The sequence below is a fragment of the Vipera berus genome, assembly GCF_964194415.1.
Source record: "Vipera berus genome assembly, chromosome: 5".
In the NCBI taxonomy this organism is placed as follows: domain Eukaryota; kingdom Metazoa; phylum Chordata; class Lepidosauria; order Squamata; family Viperidae; genus Vipera; species Vipera berus.
In genome coordinates, this window is record NC_138207.1 from 93,792,152 (window position 1) to 93,809,441 (window position 17,290).

Sequence of the window (17,290 nt, forward strand, 5' to 3'; positions counted from 1 at the left end):
GATGAACAATTGCAGGAACTTGGTATACTAGTCTAATGAAGAGAAAGACTAGGGGTAACATGATAGCAGTGTTCCAATGTTTGAGAAGAAAAGAAGAGGGCGCAATCTATTCTCCAAAGCACCTGAGGGCAAGACAAGAAGTAATGGATGGAAGCTTAACTTAGATCCAACTTAGAATTAAGGAGAAATTTCCTGACAGAAGAATTAATCAGTGGAAAAGCTTGCCTCCAGAAGTTGTGGGTGTTCTATCACTGAAGATTTTAAAGAAGAAATTGGACAACTTTTTATCCAGAATTCTCCTATTCAAATAGGGAGTTGGAGTAGAAGACTTCCAGAGTCCCTTCCAAACCTTTTACTCTGTTCTATGATTAGGAATCATAATGAAGAAACCACAATTGATACAGTCAGACTGGAAAGTCAATTACCGTAATCAATCAAGCTAAAAGAGATAATTAAAGATGCAGAGACCATTAAAGCATTCAACTTTCTTTAATTGATAACAACATGGACTAATTGTATTTTGGATTGCAGGACCAACAGTGTAGATTAATAGCCCCTATTAAAAATCACCACACACAGTTATTAATCAAATGGAAGGCAATTGGCTTCTTAACAAGAATTTAGCTTCACATCTGGCACAGTCCTGAGTGTCTCTACAACAAAAATGTAGTCTCTGTTCTTATCAGTTTAAAATGGAAACGAGAAGAAAGTGGAAGTATCTGTTTTGGGAGCTATGACCTGGCTAGGAATTTGTTGGACTTTGATCAGCCTCTGGGGTCCATCTCCTGCTGCAATCCTAAAATAGCCATGGCCTATTCCAACTGCTGCATCCATTAGCACAAGTGCCATCGCTCTAGCCTTTTGCAGTCTTTGCCCTTCCCCTACCTTTAACATTTTAAAAAAATGTGGAATGAGAACATGAAATCATAGATCAAACAGCAGAGCAAGCAGCCCTCCTCCTGGCCTTATCCAACTTGCATGCCCTCCCGCCTTTTTGTTCCTTTCTTCCTAACTTTCTGGGAAGTGCATCCAGGCCTCAAAAGCATGAAATGGAGAAGGAGGGGCAAGAGCGTCTATGGCTATACCAGGAATGGGATTGATTAAGACCCAAATGCCCCAAAGCCAGATAGCCTGTGCATGCCCAGGCAAGGGAGTTGCTTGGGAATGACAGCCTGACTAAACCCAAATAAATGTAGCCTAGAACATAAAATTTTTTGATATGAATGTCAAGAAAAGAATATTTTTGGAGCACATTTTGATATAAATCTAACAGAAGATTCCTTCCCTGAGTCTTATTTCTATGTTTTTCTGTCTGCTTTATTTATGTATCTATCTGAAATATGACAATTTCCTGTTGTTTTTATATCAACACAATAGGTACCATTAATCATTTGCCATACTCTTGTGGGAAGCCCTCCCCCCAGATAATGAAATATTTTGGGGGATATTAAAATAGGCAGAATATTATACTTCCCCTAAAGGAGAAGAGGAGAAACATGTTCTTAAAGGCAGAAAGCAACCTCAGTCTTCCCGCTATAGGAAAAACAGCTGCAAGCAGAAGCCTGAAGTCTTTAGAAATGGATATTTTGTACCATTAAGAAAGCCAGGCCACCCCAATTCATAAACAAAATGCCTTCATCAGCTCCCATAGAAGGCTGGAGCTGATGCGATTAGAAAAACAAAATCTCCTACAATCTACCTTCCCCATCCAGCTCCAAGGACAGGGCATGACCTCCCAGCCAGAAAGGGAGTCAGGCAACAATAAGTACAATACTAAAAGGTCACACTCAAGCACAGGTCAAAGTACATTTCACAACAAACAGGCATCCCGATCACGAAGCCCCAACTCCATTTTGTCAGCCACCCCAGAAACATGCTGCTGTAACTTTAGTTTCTGGCTATCAAATAAACAGAGATCTTCTTTTCAGCAGCCTGCCTCCATTTTATTTCCAGCGTCTTTCTCCTGGCTTGGAACCGGACTGGATTTTTCTTCCACAATAGACTCAGGTTCCCAAAATCTTGATTATTCTTATAGGCTATCTGAGGTTTTTTAAAAAAGATTAAAAAAGAGCAGTCCCAAAGTGACAAGCAGCCCACCAGCATCCCCTTTAGGAGACCTTGAGCCAAATTTTTCAGAGTTTGGTTTGGAATATTTTGGAATGGACAGAGCCTATAGACAAAATGGGAATTCGTTCCTCACAACAACCTTCCCACTCCCCCGCCTTCTGGAGTAGAGCTCTTGATATGCCATGTAAAGCCTGATGAGGCAGTCAAGTAGATAGAAGGGGTACACTCAGAGGGGCCTCCATGCAGGGGGAGGGAAGTCAAAACTGCCAAGATGGCAGCTGCAACTGCACAGTTGAAGTCCTCCCCACTTTACATGTCCTGATCACATGGTTGTGAACGTCTTCTTGACTTTTTGACATCCCCTCATGGAACCCACACACACTACAGAACTATTCCTTCTTGACCTTTTATTATCTGTGATAAATAGAAGGCATGGAATCAGCTCTGAAAAACCCACCAGAATTATGAATGCAAAGTGTCTTATTTGGATACTCATAACTTCCTCAATGAAATGGCATGATTTAGATACAAGGGTATGAAAAAAACTGAGACTGGAAGCATCCAATCTCACAAATAACAAAAAGAGTCTTCTGTAATATGACTATTATTACCGTATATACTTGAGTATAAGCCGACTCGATTATAAGCCGAGACCCCTAATTTTACCCCAAAAAACTGGAAAAAGTTATTGACTCGAGTATAAGCCGAGGCTGGGAAATGCAGCAGCTCACGGTAAATTTCAAAAATAAAAATACAGGTAGATAACAATAAAATTGCTTTAATTGAGGCATGTGGAAAAGAGGGTCAACAAAAACAATATATTATCAGTATATTCAACAAAAACAATATATTATCAGTATATTCAACAAAAACAATATATTATCAGTATATTCAACAAAAACAATATATAACATTAAAGTATTAACAATAACTTTAAATGTACAAAAACCTTAACTCAATAAGCAACCAAGCTAAAACACAAGCATCAAAATCCTTCAAAACTGGATTCCTCCTCCTCATCTGTATCTGCAAACAGAGCTTCAGCTGTAGCTGGTGTGAGGTTATCATCATATACATTGTCACAGAGTTCGCTGTCATCACTATCACAGTTGTCGTCCTCATACAAAGCAGTGTCTTCACTGCCATCCATAGCATTACTTATGCCACATTTCCTGAAGGCGTGCTTCACCATGTCCTCTGGAATCTCTTCCCATGCATCACGAACCCACTTTGCTATCAGTTCTATGTCAGGCTTCATCATATTTCCACCTTTTGTTAGTCGGGCTTGACCAGATGACATCCATTCGCACCACATCTTTCGCACACGGTCTTTGAAAGGTTTATTTAAACACACATCTAAGGGCTGTAATACAGATGTAAGCCCACCTGGAATAACGGCTAAAGTAACTTGAGAAGACTTTGCCAATGTTTTTATGTCATCAGATGTGTGGGCTCTGAACATATCCCAAACTAGCAATGATGGTTTTTTCTTTAAGGCTGCTCCTGGTCGTCCATTCCAAACTTCTTCCAGCCACTTTTTTGTTCCATCTTCATCCATCCAGCCTTTAACATGTGGGCGCACTGTAATTCGTGGTGGGAATTTGACCTTTTTAGGCAAGGTCTTTCTTTTAAAAATAATGACAGGCCGCAGCTTAGTTCCATTAGCCAAACATGACAGAACAACTGTAAAATGGTTTTTCTCATTACCTGTGGTTCTGAGTAAAACAGTTTTGTCTCCCAAACTTGCCACGGTTCTGTTGCTTGGAAGATCAAAGGTCATAGGTGTTTCATCCATATTCCCAATATCTCCCAGGTCATAGTTATGGATCTTTCTTTGTTTTATGATGAATGAATGGAATGACATCACTTTTTCATCAAGGTCTTTTGGCAACTTCTGTGAAATCTTTGTTCTTTGCCGCAAACATAGGCCATACCTATTCATGAAGCCAGTACACCATCCTGCTGACGCAACAAAATTTTCAATGCCTGGTACTTTTAATTTGTCATCTTTAGCCATTTGAAGGGCACGTAAGCGAATTCCCATGCGTGTTACGCAGTAACCATTTTGACGACACTCCATAACCCATTTATGCAATTCAGTCTCTAGAGCCACATATGGAGTTGTTAAACCACGTTGAGCTTTTTTTGCCTTTGGAATCTTTTCCAACTCAGCTTTCATTTTCCGCCACTCCCTCACTTGTTTTTCATCAACACCAAATTCCCTACTTGCAATACTGTTATTGCTTTTTTCTGCTCTTGACACAACCTTTAGTTTGAAAGCAGCTTCGTATGACCTGCGTCTTTGTTTTGGTGCAGGATTAGAAGTACTGGGCTCCATTTCTAACAGGAATGGGGAGGTCTGCTAGGGAGGCGGCAGTCAAGCGGTGTTTCCCTCCTCGTGGGTGTGTGTGTGTATGGGGGAGGGGGCAGTCAAGCGTTGTTTCCCTCCTCAGTCAAGCTTGTTTCCCTCCTCGTGCGTGTGTGTGTGTGGGGGGGAGGGGCTTGTTTCCCTCCTCAGTCAAGCTTGTTTCCCTCCTCGTGTGTGTGTGTGTGTGGCAGTAAAGCGTTGTTTCCACGTGGGCCCCGGGCTGCGCCCCCAGCGACTCCGCTCCCTCCCCTCCCCTCCGGGCCGGGCTTCTCTCTGCCCGTCCGCCCGCTGGCGGGCAGGCTGGCTGGGCTGCTGCGCCACTGCTGGTCCCGGGCGAGGCAGCGGGCGAGCGAGTGATGGGGGGGGAAGCGGCGGCGGCGGTGAGTTCGGGGCAAGTTCGGGACGCAGCGGGCGAGGCAGCGGGCGAGCGAGCGAATGACTTTAGGCATTGGCGGGGTGGGAGGAGGGGGAAGGGCAGGGCAGGGCAGGGCAGCGTCCTGTCCCGAAGGTGCCCAGACGCAATGCTGGGGTCTGAAAAAGGGAGCCGAGCTGCCAAACGGGACGCGCGGCTCCGGGAAAGGGGGATTGATTCCCCGCCACCTCGCAACCCCGCCGCTCGATTCCACCCGGCCCTCCCGCCGCGCCTCCCCTCAACGAGCGCCGGGGGGAGTCTGTGTGTGTGTGTGTGGGGGGGGGTTAAAGTCCCCTCACCGATCTGCTGGAGAAGCGCTTCCGAGAGCTCCGGCTGAACATGGCAGCGGCTCCCCACCGGCGAAGGACGAGCGTCGAGTCTGGCGGGCCGGACTCCGGCGGGTCCCGGGAATCGCCCCCCGAAGGCGTGGGAGAGCCCGGGAAGACGGCCCAACCTGGAGGCTGGGGCTCTGGGCAGCGAAGCGGCGCGGCGGCGTCTGAGCTGAGGCTTTCTCGGAGCGTGAGGCGCGCTGGCTTCCCACTCGCCCGCCGCGCAGCCCTGGGCGGCTGCTGGTCCCCTCCCCCTCGGCCCCGGGATGGCTTCGTGCTGACTGCTGACCTCACGTGTCTTGGGCTCCCGTCGGGACTGGGCGCACGCCTGCCTCCTTCATGCGCTCTAGCGCCTTACGTTTTGCTTTCCTTCCCGGCCTTTACTTAAGCAGCCGCCTTTCTTTCGGAAACCCTGAGGGCTAGCTAGGTATTGCGCCCGGCTTGCCCGGTCGCCCGCCCGGCAGCGCAATCGTAGCGCCGGGTGTTTTTCCTAAGCTCGACCGGACGGAGTGGCGGTGGGGGGGGAAGCGGCGGCAGCAGTTGTTGGGGGCGCAGCGGGCGAGGCAGCGGGCGAGCGAGAGATGGGGGGGAAGCGGCGGCGGTTGTTGGGGCGCAGCGGGCGAGGCAGCGGGCGAGCGAGAGATGGGGGGAAAGCGGCGGCGGTGAGTTGGGGGCGCAGCGGGCGAGGCAGCGGGCGAGCGAGAGATGGGGAAAGCGGCGGCGGTGAGTTGGGGGCGCAGCGGGCGAGGCAGCGGGCGAGCGAGAGATGGGGGGGAAAGCGGCGGCGGCGGTTGTTGGGGGCGCAGCGGGCGAGGCAGCGGGCGAGCGAGAGATGGGGGGGAAAGCGGTGGCGGCGGTGAGCGGTGAGTTGGGGGCGCAGCGGGCGACGCAGCGAGCGATGGGGGGGAAGCGGCGGCGGCGGTGAGTTGGGGGCGCAGCGGGCGAGGCAGCGGGCGAACGAGAGATGGGGGGAAAGCGGCGGCGGCGGTGAGTTCGGGGCGCAGCGGGCGAGGCAGCGGGCGAGCGAGCAGGGGGGGAGCGGCGGCTGGCTGTGGCTTCGGGGCGGCGCTGAGCTGCGCGGCCGCCCTCCCGCCCTGCCTGCCCCCTGGCCGGTGCCTTCGCCCCGCAAGCCCCCCCGACTTGCCCGGAGGAAGCGGCGGCGGCGCGGCGCTGCGGGCCGGGAGGGGAGGGGGGCGCGGCGGGGGCTGCCCCTCCTGCCGAGGAGCCGAGCCCGGCGGCGTGTGTGTGTGTGTGAGTGTGTGTGTGTGTGTGTCAGACCCGCAGGAATGGCTAGTTGCGTTTCTCTGTGTGTCAAGCCCCGTGGGCTCGACACACAGGAAGGGGGGGAATGCCGGAATGCCGCTTCCCTACCAGCCATTCCCATGGGTCTGACACACACACGCACGCACGAGGGGGAGAAACAACGCTGGACTGCCGCCAGCTCTGCAAGGCTCTGCCGCTCCCTTCTCTCAGCAGCCTGTTCCGAACGAAGGGACAGTTCTTTTTTTTGTTCACTGGAGTATAAGCCGAAGTGGAGTTTTTCAGCCCAAAAAGTGGGCTGAAAAATTCGGCTTATACTCAAGTATATACGGTATGTTGTGGTTTAACCTTTTGTGGATTAGAGCTAATGTTAGCAGATATATAAAGTAAAACTAAATTGAAAAATATATAGACATGACGCCTCACATACTTTGGCCATGTCATGTGGGGGAATTCATTGGAGAAAGCAATTATGTTGGGAAGAGTTAAGAGTAAAAGGAAAAAAACAACATCAAAGAACATGGTGGGTGTACACTATAAAAACTGCCATCAGCCAGAGCAAAGAAAAACTCAAAGAAATAGTGCAAGATCAGAAGATGTGGAAATACCTGGCCCACAGAATCTCCAGGAGTCGGACTCAGCTAAACAGATAACATCATCATCATATAGATGATGAGGCCAGGTGAGCAGAGAAGGCAGACAAAAATAAATTTAAGCAAAAGAAATTATCCACATAGTGACAATTATGTATAATAACCATTAATGGACAATAATATAATTGACAAATATCATGGCATTCCATCCTTCTTAATAGAAAAGTCATTTGGGTCAGGATATCTATGCCCTGCTCAGAGTAAGATTCCAAATTAAAATACCATCAACAGAAAATAGTATTTAAAATCTATAATCTGACTTTAGTTTCAAAAATACAATAAATGCAAAATTATTTATTTACTTAGGCAAAATAACTAAAATGCACTGGTATAGAATTAAAAATTAACTTGCCTGGCAATGTCTGTGAAAAAAGGACTTGGAATCAGAGAATGTAAATTTAGAAAAGATGTCTGAAATCATTCAGTCCAAATCCTTGTCCAGAATTACTTCAGGCCATCCAAAATCTGCTTAAATAAATCTTCAGTGATGAAAAATCCATCTCTTAAGGCAAATGTTCCATCTTATCACTGGAAATTCTTTAGCTTGGCCAAACACTTTGTTTCTTGGCTTCTGGAGCAAAACAGACGAGGTCTCTCCTATCTCCTACATGACATTGCTTGAGATGCAGTGTTTCCCTGAAAATAAGACTGGGTCTTATAGTAATTTTTGCTCCAAAAGACCCATTAGAGCTTATTTTTTGGGTGATATTTTAATTGTAAAGGAAGCTGTGAGTGCGTGGGGGCCAACAGTGTGTCCAGCAGCAGCTGCAGCCTACTAGTCCCTTGGCCAGCACATTCTGGGACTGCGCAGCGCAGGTGAGTCTGAGCGCTGCAACTGCCAGGCCAACCCTCCAAGCAACAGGTGGAGGCACGGGGGGGGGGGAGGCACACAATCTGGCCCACTGGACGTGCCAGGTAGCTGCCTGCCCACTTGGTCCCACCGGCTATCTTTGCTCGTCCACAGCTGCGCACCAGGCAGCTTTGTGGCACATCTGGTCGGCCAGATCATGTGCTTCCCACCAGTGCCTCTCCTGCTGCTGGTGCTGCCATGAGGTGAGGTGAGGAAAGTGGCAAGGGTGGAGTGGCACCATACCATAAGCCGAGGCAGGTGGTGGGGTGGAGGTGGCACCACACCACGAGGCAACATAGGTGGTGGGGTGGGCTTGGTGCCATGCCATGGCTCCTGCATACTCAGCCCCCACCATCAAATCTCATGCTCCCGCCCACCACCCCACCCAAGACAGCCCCGGTGAATGGGAAGGGTGGGGAAGCCCCATCCCCAAGAGGCAGCTGGGACGCCCCTCCCTGCTCTGCCCTGCCTGAGCCCAGCCCCAGAGCTGCCCCAGGTGCTCTGCACCCATGAACCTTGGAGCCCCACAGCCAGGCCACCCCCACTCCACCTCCTGTCTTGCCTTGCTTTGTGGCGGTGGCAGCACCACTAGCAGAAGCACTGTCCAGCAGGAGCCCCACCACCCCTCAGCCCCCCCCCCAGCCCAGGAAGCCCAGCCCAGGCAAGGAGAGTGACCACAGGACCCCTGATGTACTGTACAACAATCTACATTTATTCAAATACAGTCATGTCATCTTCTTCTGGAATATCGTCATAACTCTCCAAACTCCGAATTCTGGCCTGAATTTCTTGTGACTCCATTTCCTGTAGAACCATTAGCCTGAATCTCTCATGTCCAGCAATAGAGCTCTTCTTAAATGAGCACTTCTTGTCCATGTAGCCTGCTCGTAATTCATTGGCAACACAGTTGTCAGTGATTTTATCCCAAGAATTTTTCAATCAAGTCACGACTTCTGGCAGGCTAGTCTTCACAAAGTTTCCACGCTGATTTCTCTCCATTCTATTTTCAATAGAGGCATTGATTTCCATGTGCAAATGGTCCTTGAATGGCTTATTTATTGCAATATCAAGAGTTTGGAGATAGGCAGTCATTCCTGTGGGAATCATTATTTGATCTATTCTTCTCTCTGCAAGGAAGTTCTTCATGTCTTTAGCGCAGTGAGTGCTAGCTGAATCCCAGACTAGAAGACCGCTTTGGCCACCTTAAGAGCCTTGGTGGAGCAGTGGGCTAATGCCTCCTTAAGTAACACCAGCTGCCTGCAATTAGTGCAGGTTCGCATCCCACCAGGCTCAAGGTTGACTCAGCCTTCCATCCTTCTGCGGTAGGTAAAATGAGGACCCAGTTTGTTGGGGGCAATAAGCTGACTTTGTAAAAATGCCGCTTGGGGGGGGAGAAAGCCCTAATAAGGCAGGTATATACATAGAATGAAGGCTATTGCTAAGCACATTGTGCTTTAGATTGTAAGCTGCCCTGAGTCTTCGGAGAAGGGCGGGATATAAATGGGATTTTAAAAAAAACCTCACAAAACAAGTGACAGCATGAAATCAACCCACTTTAGTATAACTATTTGTATGCATCAGGCTTTTTCGGTTTCAAGAACATAAATGCCTGAAACACATTCAAGCTTATCTTTCTTTCCCTTAGTGATAATTAGAGGTGGGGCTTTCTTTCCATCCAGACAAATTGCCAAAATACAGGTAACATGTGCACTTTCAGAATGTAGATTGACGAGGCACCCCACTGATCAATTGTCATTTGAGATCCTTGGTCCACAAACACTGCAGTTTCACTCATAGCAATCATGTTGGAGAGTTGGTATTTAGAAAAGTCAATGCCAGCGACAAAGGACTTGAATTGCAAGTGAATGTGTAATAAGTTCAGTATCTTCCAGCTTGAATAATGTTGTCGATCTTCTTAGAGACAGTTCATATCACTGAAGGAAGCCATTCAGCCAGTGATGTAATGCTTTGAATTCTTCTGGGGATATTTCTAACTGTGGTGCCATTGCAAGGGCAAATGTTTGAGTATCAGCCTTGCGCACAACCAAAACCTTTGCTCTCCTGTCAGCAATCCATTCACAGATGATGTCTTCCAGTTCAGGAAATAATGGTTGCCGACCTGATGCACACTTGTGCTTCTTAGCATTTCCCTCATCCACCTGTTGATTGAGGTTATCATACTCTGTTCTCCATTTTTGGACCGTTAGGAGATCCAACTTCTCTTAGCAGAAAGCCGTAAGATTCTTGCTGCAAGAGTCCTCCACTATTTCTTTCTTGAACTTGACAGAATAGCTCTTTCTTTTTGCACTCATCTTGTCTGGGGGTCAAAATATTATTCTCTTTAAATCTACCATTATGTCAGGGATGGCCTGGCTGCAGGACCCCGAGGTGAATGGGTGCAGGGCATGTGGGCTCAGGTGGAGAAAAGTGGGGAGGGGAGTCCTAGCTGCCTCTTAGGGATCAGGGCTCCCTGCCCTTCCCTTTTGCCAGGGCCATTGTGGGTGGGTGGTGGATGGGAGGCTCGTCCCGCATTTGTCGTAGAGATGGAAGAAGACATTGGATGGTGGAAGCCAAGCACACAGAGGCTGCTGCATGGCGCCACCCCTGCCCCACCATCTTCCTCACCTCACCTTGCAGTGTGGCACCATCCCTACCCCGCCACATGCCTCACCTCATGGTGGCATCACCAGTAGCAGGAGGAGGCAGAGGCATGGGGGTGGCATGCGATTCAGCCCACTGGACATGCCACACAGCCACCTGCCATGTTGCGGTCCTGAGCAAGCAAAGACAGACAATTTTATTATTTTATAATTCAATATGTCCATTGTGTGTTGCAATGGACGTACTAAATGCATCCCTCTGGCTGACAATTTTAACTGGACCTTATTTTGGGGGTAGGGCTTATATTATGAGCTTCCTGAAAAATCATGCTAGGGCTTATTTTCTGGTTGGGTCTTATTTTGGAGGAAACACGTTAGTTGAACAATTAGCAAGTTTTCTTGCAGTCTTGATTTCCTCAAGGCTAGGCATACACAATCTAGTCCTAATATACACAACATATACATACACAGGGATATAGATATAGGTATATTCCTAGACCCCCTTGTAATCTAAGTTGTTCTTCTCTGGAGATGCTCTAGTTCAGGGGTAGGCAACCTTAGCTCTTTTATGACTTGTGGACTTCAATTCCCAGAACTCCTGAGCTATGCTGGCTCAGGAATTCTGGGAGTTGAAGTCCATGAGTCATAAAAGAACCAAGGTTGCCTACCCCTGCTCTAGTTTGTCAATATCCTTTCTGTTATGAAGTGTCCAGAAATGGACAGAATATTTGAGTTGTAACCTAACCAACATGAATAGGGAAGAACAATGATTCTACAAATCTTAACCCTGTACGTCTGCCAATACAAGTAGTCCTTGGCTTACAACCATTTGTTAGTGACCATTCAAAGTTACAATGACACTGAAAAAAGTGACTTATGACCAGTTTTCACACTTACAATCATTGCAGCAGCCTATGGCCACGTGATCTGAATCTGGGGGCTTGGCAACAGGCATATATTTATGACAGTTGCATTGTTCTGGGGTCATGTAATCACCATTTGTAACCTTCCCAGCCAGCTTCTTTCTGATAAGCAAAGTCAATAGGGGAAGCCAAATTAGCATAACAATTGCAGTAATTCACTTAACTGTTCCAAAAACGCTTGTAAAATAGGGCAAAATTCAGTTAACAGCTACCTTGTTTACCAACAGAAATTTTGGGCTCTATGGTGGTTGAAAACTTCCTTTAAGTCCAGAATTGCTATTTTTTTTCAGCTGCCTCACACATACTCTTGTTCAGTTTGTGATTTCCCTAAGTTATCCACATATTTTTGTAAGTATGGCTGCCCAGTATAGTTCCCTTTTCTTTTGGTCTTATACCCTGGTTCCTTTGTTTTTCTTAACCCAATGATGTATAATTCATCTTGTTGCTCCTAGCTTGTTAAGATCCTCTTGATCCTGTCCTGTACCTTGTTTGCTAGTCCCTTTATCATGAAGGGGCTTTAAATATACTGTCCAAAAAACTAATAATCAATGTGTCACGTTTCCGACCAATGGAACCAAATAAATCAGAACTCTGAGCCACAAGAATTCCTCAAAGAACATGTTTATTGAGTGCATGATGTGGGCACGGTCAAAAGTTCAGAGTAAATCAATGTAATATTTCCCACCCACCCCCTATTTAGGCATAAATCACATTCTCCAATAGACATACTTGGCGTGCTTTCTAGCAGGACATCCCTCCTTCTGCACAAAGATGTGGGAATAACCTTGGTTCCCACAGGATCTATTCATGTTTAGACTAGCAAAACACCTTGTTCCCCCTCCCCCTCTTGTGGCAACCTAGAACGACAAAGATGGCTGCAGCCAGGTTCATTGTAGAGGTGACACAATGTTTTTGAAGAAATGTTAATTGTAATGTTTTTTAAATTAAATAATTGTTTAACATTCCCTTGTAGGGGTTTTTGTTGTTAAATCCATGCTGTCTTCTGCTAAGGAATGCCTTCTTTTTTAATTGCTCACAATGTTATCAGCATCGGGTTAACCAAGTTAATAGTTACCTGAGTCTTCTTTCTTTCTTTTTTGAAAACAGGGATAAAATTAATCAGCTCAATACGCACAGCCTTTTGGAAGCCTCAGAGCATCAAGGGGTGTGTAAGACCTGCATTAAGTCTTGAATCAGTCCAGCCCTTGATTCAAAAGAGCTTTCCAAAGAGCTGTTAGCACTTCTTGAGTACCTGAAGAAGTGCCTTAGGGAAGAAGGTCATGTCCTGTTTTCTTATGTTCTATGTTGGGGTGTCAAACTCACAATGTCACGTGACTTTTTTTTCCATTGCCAGCAAAGGGGTGGGCACGGTTTCGCCATGACGTATCCGGACCGCTGGCCGGCAGTTTGACATCCCTGTTCTATATATTGCAGTAAGAGAAGGCAGCCTTCACAGGCTGAACATTAACCTAATAATGACCAGAATCATAAGAAAATTGTTAGATGCTGAAAAGATTGAAAAGCTGAGATCCCCTGAATTTATGTCCCTCAGAAAGACTTAGGTACAGCCAGATATAGAAGGGGAAATTGTTAACCCTAGTAATAATTACAATAACTATATTAAAATTTAAGTAAATGTAAATAACATGAAGTTTAGTTCTTGCCCTGTCCCTGTCATCAAAAGCTAAATATGGCCCTATAGTATATCCATCATATAGTGCAACACAAGACAGAGTGGATTAGGCCAAATTGCCCTCCAGGTGCAGAGTTTCACATTGTATGGAAAGTTCAGCTGGAGAAAAGGAGATAGAAAGTGCCAGGAAGGCCTCATGGGCCCATGAATGTACTCAACCTCAGCTCAGAGACTACTGCTTACAAATAGCAAAGCTACGGGGTAACCCAAAATAGGGGAGAAAAGACGGTAGGTAGGTCTTTCTGTGGCTATGAAAGAGTAGGAGAGAAAGAGGGCCTTGAGTGAAAGAGATTTTGTTTTGACAAAGGTAATTTTAAATGTGGATGTGTGTTTGGCTTTTAATCTACCCTTTTGCTTCCTATTCAGGTTCTTCCCATAGTATTCTCATTTCTTGGAGCAGGAAAATACAGATTTAAAGGAGAAAATTTGTGTTCTGTGGTTTGAATTTCATCTCTGTGTGAAAATGGGCAAATGCCATATGTATTTCTGTGAAAAAGATATTTTGTGATTGGTTGCAGAGATATAAAAAGATATTGTGACAAGAAGCACATTGGAAACTGTTTTAGGGTTAGAATCAGCAGTGGGATTCAGCCGGTTTGCATCACTTCGGCAGAACTGGTAGCTATTTTTTTGTTGCCCAAGCCCAGAATGGACTTCCAGTTCTTCCCATAATTGAATCCCACCGCTGGTTAGAATGAAACATTTTTGTTTATACTTTTTGAAAGATTTTGATTAAAAAAAAGAAGAGGACAAAATAACATGAAGCAAACCAAGATGTAAATTGTGAGTACAAATAAAGCCAGGCTATTTTCACATAACACTAAGCCACAAACTAGCCAACCATATTTCAGTTTAATTTGTTGTGCAAAACCTGACTGTTTGATTAATCCCGTGTGTCATGCAAAACTCAGAAAAATGGGCAAATTGGAGAAAACATTTTTAGGATCAGCATGCTATGCGAAACCCAAGGCCCAGGTAATGTATAACCTTCTCCTTTCAATCACCTCTTATGTATCTTGGAAGGCTTCTTGGATGGAAAGAGAGGCTGAAATACTCTATGGAAACCTTGTATCTAAATAAACCAGGCCAGCACTGAGCCTGGGCCAGTGCGAAAAAGGAGGAGTAGGAGGGAGGGGAGAAGGAGAAGGAGAAAAAACAGCTAAGCAGGTGATAGCAACAACAGCATTATCAGGTGGCCAGTGAGTGCTACAGTGCTCAGTTTCAGGAGAAAAACATTAAGGGAACTAAAGGACAACTTGATTGCCTTTGCAGCTGAGAAGATAAGGGAGCAGCAGCTTCCAGTATAGCTTGCTTGAGAGCAGCCATTCCATTGTTAGGGTGTGCAGTGTAATCTTTTTATCCCCTGAACCCTAATTGCCTGGCAGATCTTTTTGCACAGGATTCTTTACTGCCTGGACCACAGTCTTACTTTGATCCTGCAGACCTTCCTCAAAGAGCCTGACCACTCTGATGCCAGTTCTGGACTGGTTGATGGTTGCATGATATGGCTTCCTCAAGTAGACTTTCACTACATTGCCTTCACAACTTCTACAGGTGAACTACACCTTCACAGCTCCCAGTCCTCAAAACTGATCCCCAAATAGGACAATATGTATTTCCCATCCATATTTGCACAAAAGAGGATACCATTTCTGTTCTTAATGCAAGTAAAGTAAAAAAAAACCTTTTTTACTGCAGTAAAAAAATAAGATGGGAGAAGCAGCAGCAACAAGACATTTACAATTCAATAACTTTAACTTCATAAATGAAGTAGGACAACAGTTGTAAATAGTTTAGTCTGTAAGCCCCCTGACTCATCCTGCCTTCTACTTTCTCCCATCATCATGGCAAGATGGATAAAGAACACTTAAAATGGGATTATTAAGCTAAGCCATACAAACTCATGAGATGATTCACATTTGATTTACAGATTTTGTTCATAGGGAGAGAAAAATGGGTGTGGTGGGTTTTTTGACTTGAAACTAAGGAAATATGATGAGGCCCTCACTTATTGGCAGTGGTTATAAATTGGCTGAGATATCTCCACTCATCTTTTGCCAAAAAGAACCTTCTAATTGATTGCCAATTTTTAGTGAGCTGCTAATTCTCAGAAGAAAAGGACCCATCACATCCCCATAACTAAAATGGTGAGAACAGTTCATTTATGCTCAGCTTCATTTCAGTTCTAAAATTAGGTGACATTAGAGAATAGTAGTGGAAGCAGGGCTTTTTTTCTCATAGAATGCCCAGAATGGAGTTCCGGCATTTGTTTGGATGGAACCTTGTAGGGTAGGCAAGGTGGGTTGTATGACATGTGTGAGTTCTGGCACCTTTTTCTTTTACAAAAAAAGCACTGAGTGGAAGTATTCTTTGGTTAGTTATTGGAGAAATGTTTGTGTTACCACAACGTTTAATGCATATTTCCTAAGGATCTTACAGCTAATGATTTTAGAATCACTTATAGGTTGTTTGCATGTTTATTATTAATTTAAATATATCTACAGATCTGCTGTTGGCAGCCTCTATAGATTCATTGATAGAAAGCAATATGGGAATAAACATGCACTCAACAGATATTATTCCTTTCTGATAAATCTTCTGATACTTGATAGAAAACATTAGGCAGTACAGTGCAACTCTGATATAAATAGTATTACGCCATCACCATAAATTTTGTTAGAAACAATTTTGCTTTTATAAAACAAGATTTACATATTGTGTTGGTTTCAGAGTGGTTTAATTTTAAGATGATGTGGATATAGCATATGCATACAGATTAATTTGATTTCATGGAAGATACAGATCCAGTTTAAAAGTTCTCAAGGGGAAATAACTTTCCTAAACAACTTTCATGGCAGGAACTCATCAGTGAGTTCCCAATGTTTTTATTACACTGGTCAGGAGCAAAGGACTCTGGAATTCAAGCAATATTGCCAGTGCCTTCTTTAAAGTTCCATTTTTATTTTCAACACTTTTTAGTTCCTAATGACTATACATGTTTGTGTATTTTTGACACAATTTTTAAAAACCTGGTACGTTAAACATCTGAGTTTGAGTTGAAAAATGTAAATGGATAAAAATATTGCACTAAATCTTGAATTATGGATTTGGAAGATATACTTATTACAGTAGATATTATTTGGAAGAGATAATCCCCTCTGCATAAGAAAAATTGCAAAATACTTGCCATCTATCATTTTTTACAGTAGTTGTAACGTGTAATTGGGGGGAAAAACTTTAAATAAATTTTACAATAAAATTTAAAAATATCAGTTTGAGGAATAGTAAATTTTGGGTTCTTATTTAGCACATTACTTTCAGTCTTTGAAGATTAAATTTTAAAATGTGCTTCCTCAGCTAACAAAACTAGTAGCATGGGAATAAAACTCTGGCTACAGAGATCATATGGACTTCGGCAACAACATATTTATTTGAAATTTAGAATAATTTGCACATACAACAAACACAGATATTTAAACTCCAAGAAAGACTGTTGGGAGTCCTGAAAATAAATGGCTTGGAATGGAGCAAACAGATTCCCACCTGTTTCCCCAGTATCTGTGTCCTCTCCAGAGAGCTAGAAAGTCTTACCTTGGATACTTGGAGGGGTCTGTTCTGTTCAGAGCCTCCCTGTAAGCGGAAGCCCCAGGGTCCTCCTCCAGAGAGAGTCACAAGCACCTCTTCTTTGTCTTTGGCTCCCATCCCCTCAGCACCCCTTTTGTGTGTGTGAGAAACACCTTGTCTGTAAAATAAATCTCCAGCTCTTAGAAGATGGTAGTTTGCATGCCCATTGCTGCATCTACTTTCTCCAGTCCCTCCCAACCTTTGATTTGCTCTACCCCGCCCCCCATCCTTTTCCCAGGCACAGAAAAGCCCAACACCTGATACTCTTCCAAATGTCCAGCTGCTGAGCAGACCATTGCCAAGCATTTGATACCCCTTTTGGTAAGAGGCCCGAGTTATTTGCACATGTATCTTGTCAATCTCACTCTCTGTCCTCTCCACCTCCTGGCCTGAAACAGATCCTGGATGTCTCACTCCAGACTCATGGCTGAAAATAGCTCACCTCCTGTCTTTCCAGAGCTTTGTCTCATTCTTTTCTGGCTGGGGATGATTTGATTTAAGCGCTGCAATA

General features: G+C 45.1%; 1 protein-coding gene across 1 annotated transcript in view; it reads right to left on the reverse strand.

Moving 5' to 3' along the window:
* Positions 1 to 16,938, reverse strand: part of SYNPO2L (synaptopodin 2 like) — a 68,396-nt gene extending 51,458 nt beyond the window's left edge. Inside the window, exon 1 of the mRNA XM_081329001.1 lies at positions 16,747 to 16,938. Within this exon, the coding sequence (XP_081185127.1) occupies positions 16,747 to 16,857 (111 nt within the window). The 5' untranslated portion in view covers positions 16,858 to 16,938. The remainder of the gene's footprint in view (positions 1 to 16,746) is intronic.
* Positions 16,939 to 17,290: the final 352 nt, after the last annotated feature.